The sequence below is a fragment of the Macrobrachium nipponense genome, chromosome 42 (genome assembly GCF_015104395.2).
Source record: "Macrobrachium nipponense isolate FS-2020 chromosome 42, ASM1510439v2, whole genome shotgun sequence".
NCBI classification, from domain to species: Eukaryota; Metazoa; Arthropoda; class Malacostraca; order Decapoda; family Palaemonidae; genus Macrobrachium; species Macrobrachium nipponense.
Window position 1 is genome coordinate 49888876 of NC_061103.1, and position 11127 is coordinate 49900002.

At 36.3% G+C, this 11127-nt stretch overlaps 1 protein-coding gene across 1 annotated transcript in view; it reads right to left on the minus strand.

Moving 5' to 3' along the window:
• LOC135213200 (uncharacterized protein DDB_G0288805-like) overlaps window positions 1-11127 on the minus strand; it is a 110490-nt gene that overhangs the window by 26244 nt on the left and 73119 nt on the right. Inside the window, exons 4-5 of the mRNA XM_064247173.1 lie at window positions 7226-7800; window positions 1048-1890 (exon numbers count right to left, since the gene is read on the minus strand). Coding sequence (XP_064103243.1) covers window positions 1048-1890; window positions 7226-7800 — 1418 coding nt within the window. The remainder of the gene's footprint in view (window positions 1-1047; window positions 1891-7225; window positions 7801-11127) is intronic.

Sequence of the window (11127 nt, forward strand, 5' to 3'; positions counted from 1 at the left end):
GTGTCTGATATATGTACATACTGCCTATAGATTGTGAAACTGCTATTAAATTTTGTTGGTAGTAATACAAATTATGCCAAACATCATCATCAGTTCTCTTTTTATCTTCAAATTACTCTTTTCTTTATTCTTATCTTTAAAAATTTAAGGAAGCATTTCCTAAAATGGTAATAAGTGGCTAAGCAGCATATGTACTATATTACAGTTAAACTTGTCCTGTTGAATTAAAAGATAACATTTACATTATAAAATAATGTAAATGTTATCTTCCAAGAAACAAAATTACTTTTGATATGGCATTTGTCCAGGCAGACAAGCACAAATGACTGAGGAAAAGAGAAAGCTTAGCTTTTCCTGTGCAATACCTCACTTCTTGAGATGAAATCCAATATCCTTGCAAGGTATAATAAACTGTATGTCTTTTTACTCTGTTCTTGCATTTCTAGTCTTTCATAGGGCTAATCCATATGATTTTTTAAATGAGGGGTGAAAATAGATGTAACAATGCTTAAGAAGTTGGACAGCTTGGCAGGAAGAGATCAAAAGATTATGGATGAAACGTAAAAGGCAGAAGGCAGCATAACTGCCTAAGGGTTGAAATAATGTTGCAAAGAATCTTTAGCATATACAGTCATTAGTTTCCCACTTTGAAGCAGATATTAAACCTTGACAGTATATCAGGTTAATATTTGAAAAATATATTCATATACAGGACTGAATCATCCGAATAACAAAGGCTTCTACAAAAAAAAAAAAAAAAAAAAAAAAAAAAAAAAAAAAATTCACAGAAACAAAGTTCAGAATATAAATCATCAATGTAACTCTGAGCCACTTAAATTATGTCTACCAAATATTTTCTAAAACCATCATAAATATGGAACGGAGTCTGGTATGAGCAAGTGTTTGCCATCAAATTCCCAACACTCTGTATCAATACCATGTTTAGTCTGTTTAACTACTTTACTGAGTACTAATTATGCAGTTACTTCTAACAATAAACGGAACTTTTAAAGATGAAAAGAATCCGTGTAAGCCTACAACTCTTACCTTTTTCACAGAAACATCACTGTCCTCTATGTGGTCAACTTTAGGTCTCTTGCGAGGGCGCACAGTAGGGTTTGTGACTCCATTGGAGTCACTGTTACCGCTGGGAACTGCATCTTTTTTCTCATCAGCCTGTTGTTCAGACTGAGGTTCCTTTTTCTTATCTACACTTGCTGAATGATTTTGATTTTTGCTGGCTTCTGCAAACAAATTTTTACAGCCTTCTGACAGGATTTTTTCTTTTCTTGGAGACTTATTACTGTCTAAAGTCCTACCAATAACTAAATCAAGAGTTTTGGACAGGAAGATGGATACTTTACAATTCCCATTCCCATTTATTCTTGCATCAATAGCTTTATGAATAGACTTTTCACTTTCATTATTATTGTTATTCAAATTTTCAGGATGAAAGAAACTGAGGTGAGAATGATTATTGTGCACCACAGAGTTTGGCCCATTAACCATATGTTCCACAATATTATTGATCAGCTGCTGCTGAGATGCACATATAGTAGTCTCTGTAGTCGTTAGGTTTAGAGGCTGATCGTCACACTGCACCGACTGCTGGCGATTTGAAGAGTGATTCCGATGATGAGAGAGGGAGGAACGAACCACAGGAGCAGGAAAGGAAGAGTGGGGAGGCGAGATGACTGAGGAACTATTGTGACTGGTTGTCAATGAAGGATTCACACCACCTGCTGCTACAGTTCCACTGGAGGTCCCTATGTCCTGTTCCGAGGTGTAATCATGAGCAGCCATCTGATTTCCAGACTCATTTCTGTGAGCCCTCCGTGGACCCATCGACCAGTTAGGAGATGATTTGAACTTTTCTTCGGTAGGGCTCGTCTGAAAGCAAAGGAAAATATGAATATGACAGCAACTCTTGGTCCATGATCATTTCTCAAAATATAGCTTTACTTTCAATGACTAACAAAGACATTATGTAAATAATACTACAATTTGAGAATCCTACATGGTACACAGAATTCCAAAAACCTAAAATTTTACAATTTGAGACCTTTCCAAGTAACTGACATGATTGATGCACCACAAACAAAATGGACAATATTAGGCAAGAGCCAAGAAGTGACTGGAAGGATTTCAGCCATTCTTTTGGCAGTTTCTGTATTCACCTAGTTGATGCCCCACTTTATCTAGGAACAGTGTACTGCTTTCCTTTTCTAAATTTACAAGGACTTATATTTAGGAATATATACTCTCTCTCTCTCTCGCTCTCTCTCTCTCACGTAACCTGATATATATCTTTATAAATAAACTTCCTGATCTAGAATAAAAGAATCATTCTTTCTACGGATGAGTATGATACCATATTGATAACTTCATAAAAACATACTACACAGATGTTAGTGTTATATTATGTTTACATGATTTAGCCTGAAGGATTACACAAAAATATATTTGTTGGCACTCTATGTGTATAAAAACAAAGTAAAAGGAGGCGGGAATAGAATGTGAGAGACTGCAAGGGGTTAATGTGTACATTTGCTGGGAAAGTACAGATGGAATTGTCAGAGAAGGAATATATAGGTCTGATCTTTACACCCAAAGCAGAAAATGTACCGACTAGAGGTCAGAGAATGATAAATCATGGTCTGCAGGATTTACAAGAAAACAGTGCACTATGACTACTGTAGTGTTCTATGCATCAATGAATGAATTCCATTAAAAGAAAAAAAAAATTACACAGATGCAGAAGTGGAAATACAGTGAACCCCCCATTCGCGGACTCTGGATTCGAGGACTTCTCTAAGGCACATATACCCCATTATTCAAGAAAAATTTGCCAATTCTTGGTATTTTTCTGAGAAATGTCCACATATACCTGTTTTTTTTATCAATTTCATCATAAAATGCACTTTTTGTGATAAAACTACTAAAAAAGAACCAGGTGCAAAAATTTTTAGTGGGTTTTCCTTGAATTTTAACTAACAAAATAGGCCATTTTAAGCCTTTTTATAGGGGTTGCAATTCGTGGGGGGGAGGGGGAGTCTGGTACGCACCCCGCAAATTAGCAATAATTTTGGAGAGACAGCCCATACAAAATTCACAAATTGGTGAAAGTTCCTACAAAAATCCTTGAAGAGTGAAGCACAAAATAGTGGGGTATGTTCTAAAAAGTTATTTAAATAAGACTATTTAAAAAAATTGTCATGTGATAACTTTGAAGATACAGAGAAACAACTGTATAAGGTACACTAAGACCCAGGAATAAAAAATTTTGGCCCAAGGCCAAACAGTAGGATCTCTGAGGTCATTCAGCACTAAAAGGAAAAATGTGAGTAAAAGGGTTTTAACACTAACAGGAGGAAAACCTCACACCTACACTATGAAATTAAGATGGAAGAAAGAATATGGACAGAGGTACAGTAAAGGAAATGAAGGGGGCTGAAGGGACGGACACTGAAGAACCTGAAGTGATGCCTACAGTACATTGCATGAGGTGCACTGATGGCAGTAAACCCCTCCTAGAGCTTACGATAAGAGTCAAAAGAGGGGCAAAGTAGAGGGTGTAGAGGATGCAATGCATGCTATACAACATAAGTTGCTGGGAGCAATTAAATGTTTTTTATGATGGAATCCGCTTAAAGATTTCTTGAATGTGGACAACAGAAGGACCCTCTGGATGATACAAGAGTGGAAGGGATCAGTGTCAATTTCAGAAGGATTCGGAAAGTGACGTGAGGATGTAAGGGGGGAGTTAAGACATTCTAGAATTGAAAACTCTTAAGAATTACAATACACATTACAATACAATTACAATATGGCAGGTGAGTGGTGAAAGGGTAATTGAGTTGCTACTCAGGGTGTGTGTGCAAGGTATCTCAGAAAGGAGGGAAAATTCAGAAGGAATGGAGGAGAGAAATAGAGGGCTCCTTTGTGTAGGAGCCAAGGTGACAGAAGTAAATGTGAGAATTACAGGGACAAAATTAATCAGTATACCAGGGGTTTTGATTTCAAGAAAGTCACATATTATGGAAGAATTCATAAGTGTAGGTCTTATTTAACTATGTGATAAATTTGATAGTAAAGGGAACTGGTTCTATATGATGTGGGTGGACTCCGAGATAAATTCATAAATTACGCAAGGGTGTACAAAACAAGGATTTTTAAAATGTATGTAAGAGGAGAAAGTTGATAAATGATGATGAGTTATAAATGCCACTATGGATGGTGGTAAAGTAAAAGTGGTTGATGCATATTAGGGAGTCTATGAAAGGGTTAATGGTAATTAAGAGAAAAGAGATGATTCACAACTAGGTAAAGTAAAGTAAAAAGGTGTAAGCAGGGGAAATGGAACAGACAATTCATGTTTTTGGAAGCCAAGTTTGTATGTATGAGACTGTTAAAAGTGAAAGAAAAAAAAAAGGAGTTGAGATGAATTATTTCCATAGTAGTGTCAGAAAAGAAGTTATAAAGTTCAAACTTTATCTATTTAAAGCAAAGAATAAGGTACTGTAAATAAGACAAAAATTCAACGTAGAAAGAGCGTCTCCTCCCTTTCAAATTAGGAAGACTGAGAATTAGGAAATGACCATCAGTTTACAAAATCTTACCGCTAGCTATGGAAAAGAAGGAGCACACACATCAGCCAAAACTGTAGATTTAGTTTTTTTTATTAGCAACATTAGCAACACAGTTAAAAGACCCCTTGTTAATAAAAAAAAAGAATATACTATAGAAATTAAAAAGAATGAGCCATTGAAATGAATGGCTGGCACACTAATTGGCCTGGATTAACCATATCCCTTATGTCTCATGTCACCAAAGTTTGCAGCGTCTGGGACAGTATTCATTAGACATGAAAACAACTGCCAATACTGGAAAGGCATCATAAATGCACTCTTTTAGACTGGTTGGGCTACACCACAATATAGTAAGTACTATAGAGTCAACCCCACCTATTCAGTTCTGGATCTGCAGCTTCAACTATTTGTGAATTATTATCCATATAGAAATATTCACTAATTACTGTAAAGTAGCACACCATCTTAATGGACAGTGGTACATGTATATACTAGCACTGAATATGTAATACTAACTATTAGTATCATATAAAAGTTATGCTTTATCTCACTGTATCCAATAAGTTTGTATACATTCTCATATTAATATTGCATCATAAAATTCAGACAGTGTGATCATTGTTTTGGTTTGGAAATCAGCTGCTGGCAATTATAAGGTAAGTTTATTTTGCCATATTTACCTCAATTCAGTCCTTTTCTTGCTCCTAGTTAGCGCAAATGAATCTCTGGATACTCTATTTCTATAAGACAAGGTTGTAATTCATTATATAGTGTTCTAATCTACAATATGACTTACAATAGATCTCATTGTGAAACAAATTGAGTTATCTTTGTCGGTCGTAGATGGCATCGATGGCATGTTTTTTTTGTTAAAATATCTAGATTCATTTCGCTATTTCTCTTGATTTCATCATATAAGCTTTATTTATTTATCTTTTATCGGCATGAAAACAACAGTAAAATGTGTTCTTTCATGCTCAGTAGTTTGATTAAAATACATTTCTCTCCAATTTTATTTACAGTTGAGTTTGATGGCATATCGAAGTTTATGGGAGTTTGATCAATGTTGCTGATGCACAATAATTACAACTGTCAAGCAGCCTGAACATTGTTTTCTCAGCTTCAGCTATAACTTGCAGCTTAAATTTAGTAGTGCGGCATAGTATATTTCCTTGTTGATCTTTTCTCCATAGCAAATCAGTCTTATTCTATTCAATGTCATTTGTAACATAACTACAGAAAGTATTTACTCTCGGACAATGGTTGAAATGCAATTTGGTTTTCTTAGCAAAACAGCTGTTTCTCCTTTGGTTGTAACGCTACTAACAATACGTACTTTTAGCAATCTCTTTTAGATTTTTTACTTATCTAACTAGAAGATGGGATGAAGAGATGGCGGAAAAGAGGTTACTACATGAGATACATGATATATTCATGAGTTATATAGTTAATTCTTATTTGTTATTTTACTTAAATATGTTCCATGTTTATTATACACAGGTAAAATTTACCGAGCCGGAACAATGATCCTATTGTTAAGACCGAAGGTTTGTTCTGCATGTGAACAATTATTGTTGCTGTTTCTATAATAATTTACATCGCATTCAACTAAAAAAATTATGCTAAAGCTTTTACTGTCCTGCAGTTTATAATTCATATTAACAATAAAGCTATACCTTACTTTACGGGTACTGTTTGTTTACATAAATACATGGTACATACAAGCTTTATTGCAAAAAAACAAAATGAAACGGTACTATGAAAGAAAACGACTATGCTTCCATTAAAAGGGGGTAACAATTAGTTGCTCTACAATGGCTCTTGGGGGTTTTGGGATGGTTGGGGTGTATTTCTGAAAATTCTGAAATTATTTTAAATTGTTTGAGAATGATAATCTATGGTATATTTTTGTTAGAACTATCAAATTAGGCAGTGAACTGATAAAATAGACAGTTATAAGTGTTTTACATAGTTTAAGTGGTACTAGGTATAAATATACCTGGACTTTACAGCAAAATCACGCATTAACGGATATATGAAACGAAACCTCAATTTCTTTTATAGTGGGGTCAACTTTAATCCATTATCTCAGCGAGGTACCGTATTTTCATACTACTTCCATGACTAAATACATTTTTCAAGATAAAACTATTAAAATATGCAGGTATAAGCATTTTTTGAGGGTTTTCGTGTTTGAACTATCAAAATAGGCAGTTACTATAAGCATTTTCAAATGGGTGTCAAGTCGCGGATTTTAGCTATTTGCAGGGGGAGTCTTGGTTCCTCTGCCCCACCTAATCCTGGGGGTCGACTGCAGAAATATAAAACACAAAAAATTCATGAGCTCGGATATAAACCAGCTTCGTCCCAAACGACTTAGTTGAACAAAAATATTATTTTTAATTACATTAACCAAAGACAAAATGTATAACAGCCAAAATCATCAAACTTCAAATGCCCAAGTTACTTCTTATACCATATACCCACAAAATGCAAAAACAATCTCAACATATTATACAAACAGATTTCCAAAACGACTTTCATACTGTACACCATACATACATACATACGTAGACTCTGATTTGCAATAACTTAAATATAATACAATTCAAACACACTTGCACAAGAGGCACTACCTGTGATAGTTCTAGCAATGCTGAACATGCCTTCTTTTTCTCTGCTTCAGGTGGAACGTGAGTTGGCGTGGATACTGTGGGGGTTTGTGCTATCAGGGAGTTCTCATGCAGATACCTCTTCTTGGGTGGTTTTGGGGGCGTCATGGTGGTGCTGCCACTCTCTACAAGAGGTGGAGTGACTGTGGTGACAGGGATGGCTGTGGCACTCCCTGAATGATCCTCAGATGTGTGGGATGATGCCCTTGAAGAGCTACAGGTGCTGCTGGGAGCTGGGACAGTCCCCGGCCGCTTCAAGGATTCACTCCACGATAACAAATTATTCCCGGAGATATTTGTATTTGTACTCATTGATGACAGAGTTACAGAATTAACGCCAGAAACAGTCGCTAAGGTGGTCATATCAGTCGAAGAACTAACAGAAGGAGAAATGCATCCTGTATATGCGCTGGTAGTAGAAATGTACACTGGACTGAATGATCCCAAATTCACGTTTCCACTGCTATTGCTGCTGCTGCTGTTGTTACTGGTGGAGGCTGTGGATAAGAGAGTACTCAACCCCCCCATCTGGGCCTCATCTGAAAATCCAAAAAATATCTGGTCACTGAATCATTCACAATTACCTTAAAATAAAAATATATTTGAATGGCAAAAACGTCTATTGTCTGCAAAGGAATAAGGAATCACATTCATATTCATGGACAACACATGGAAAAGATGAGCACATCCCAGTATTTAGAGCTCAATACAACTGGTTTAAAATGAACATGAATGTAGTCCTACAGCACAATTCTGTATACTAGTACGTTAAAGTGAGACTCCTCACATTGCCAGAGCAGACTACTGCTTCAAAGCTTGTTCCTCTAAGCTGGCGTATCCTCTGATTCTGAGTTTTAATGTTTGAGATGGGTGAGTTGTTACCTTTCTGTGACACAGTACTCCAAACAGTTAGAGAATATGGATACTGAAAAAACTAAGCATCTCGAATAAATCACAATATTAATGATGAATTCATACCTCTAAGGACTATTTTACATTCAGTTTTGGGAAAGGAAAATTCCTTTAATGAAATAAAGCAAAATAGCATTCTAAACCTACTTCCAGTTATAGTCAAACTAAGCCTTTTTGGCCACTAAGGCATTGGCCTTGTTTACCCTGGATTTTCCACACTGTTGCCTACTTCTCCCAGGAAGGTTCTCTCTCTCTCTCTCTCTCTCTCTCTCTCTCTCTCTCTCTCTCTCTCTCTCTCTCTCTCTCTCTCTCATGTTCAGCCTCTGACCACCATTCTGACTTTGGAGCAAATCCTTCTAACTGTCGTTTTGCTTACTTTGGGCCAGCTTTGGCTGTGTCCGCCGTTGGCCTTTTCATCTAAAAAGTACCAATTAATTTTATAAATTATTTCCTTAGTCTGACTGTGCAGGTGGGGGCAGCGAGAAGCGGGAGATGTTTACATGGTGGGTCCATGACACGGAATGACCTTGTCAGGCTGAGGTGGCAACGGAGCACTAACCCAGCACAGAGGTGGTGTCAAATCTCAGGAAAACATTTTTAGTAACATTCATTTTCCTATCAAAAACTAACTTCTTAAGTCATTCTTAAACATTTGAAGTTTTATTATGAAACCATATATTTAGTTAGTATAGAAAATATCAGACATTTCTTCATCACTGCGTGGGCCATATTTAGAGAACTGTGGCAACTGTGTGGCTAATGCTGAAGTGGCCAAAAAGGCTGAGTTTTGACTATAGACAGAAATGCAGTCCTTTACATTTATTGTTTACCTGAAAAATAAACTTACTTTTTTTTCTGGTGTCTACTTGAAAATAGTACAGTCTGCTCAAAAGTGAAGTGACCTACTTTTTTATGCTTCAGATGATTTCATTCAAATATGGCAATTAAAACTTAATGCACTACACCATCCCAAATATTGAATTAACATCTGGTCGCAAGACCACTGCTATAAATTCCTTCATATTTCCAAAGGCCCTGGAAAGTCTCACATATCTCCCACGGAAAGTACAAATTTCGCCTTGTGCTCTCGCTTTAAGACTTATCCACGACTGTAACAGAAAAAACTTCATGGACCCCCTCCCTCATGTTTCGCTGCTCTTCTGCATTCTAGTTCCTCTAGTACACTGGATTCAGAAAATACATACCGGCCAAATTTCCAAAAAGTGATGGCACCATCAGTGGGCAAAGGGTCACACCTGGGCACCTTCTGGTTAGAGGGACGAGCTGGAGGCGGCCTTGGAGGTTGTGCTGGTATCTTATACCATTTGAAATCTGGATTAGCGCGAAGAAAAGCCTCCTTGTATTGACGAGCGAAGTCAGTATAACTGTTTTCTGGTGTGCGGGAAGATCAGCCCCACCATTTCACTAGGATCTTAGTAACTTGTCGATTCTCCCCAAATGAGGATACTTTTCACGTACCTGAAAGATTGGAGTATTGTAAAATGTCCCATATCCATTTGCAAACAAAGCATTACAGTAGAAAAATCTATTTGATAGCATCACTTTCTTGTGAGCTTAAATGGAAAAATATGTCCACAATACAGTCAACCACCCCTATTCACGGACTCGCCTATTTGCAGATTTTTCTATGGACCATGTACGTATACCCATTAATCGTGGAAAATTTGTCTATTCACAGTATTTTTCACAGAGAAATATTCACAAAGTACTGTATTTTCATAACATTTTCATGACTAAATGCACTTTTTGTGATACATAAAACTATTAGGGGTCCACTGTCATACTACTGCGGACTTTATTTTTTCATTAAAAAATTCAGGGACATATTTTCATAAAACTAAAATTAATGTATACACAAAATTTGACACTGAAATATTATAATAACACAAAACCAGAAATCAGCACCTGAAAAATGAGAAAACTGAATGTTGTTCTAAAAGAAAATCATTCCAATAATACTTTAATAGATGAAAAATATGAATGCCTTATTTGCTACAAGATGTTCAGTAGGACATGAAACATGAAAAATTCTTCCTTCTGTATTATTGGGAGTTACGGTCAAAGATAAATAATCTATGTAACATTTAATCTAAGTCAGGGTTTTACATTTATTCGAGACTTAGCTACATAAACTTTGTACAGGGAGTCCCTGTGTTTGAGATGATCTCGACATACGTCGATCCGATCTTACGACGCTAAAAATTCCTCACTTGTCTTTTCATTTTATCATTTTTTTTAAAGTTAAGTACTGTATTTATTGCCAATTACCATTTTTATCATTTTATGTTTTGTATCTAGATTATGTGTAATGTCATTTTTATAATTTTAATTCATGTACGTTCTAGATTGTGTGGGTTGAAACAAAGAAAACAGTATGTATTATCATTACAGTGTGTCCTCGACTTATGGCGTTACCTACTTACAGCACTTTTTCAAACCTGTAACATGATGTTGCATCAAGTTATGGCACTGGCACTGTAAGTGTGCCTTGACGGTGCTAGCAGCAAGAATAGTCATCAAGTCAATAACACTTACAACGCTGAAACTTGATATAACACCAAGTTACAGCACCATAACTCGAATTACGGTGCTGTGAGCACTGTTAAAGTGTCGTTAACAGTTAAATACTGGACTTACGACGGAAATACTTAAAACATAGTGCTGGGACGGATCCTATGCTGTAAGTCGTGGACATACCGTACTATCATTATTGTTATTAATATCCAACTTAAGTCACTGCCTTAGGAATGGATCTCCATTGTAAAACAGGGAATGCCTAAAGCTACTCATTAGTTTTCCATTTAACTGCACAGACTGGTTAAGCCATTTGATGTCGCACGTTAAGCGACATTTACTGAAGTGATGGTTTAATCTGAAGTTGTAATCTCACTCATGTATTCTGTGCCATAGCAGGCTTCATCCACAATTGTAGC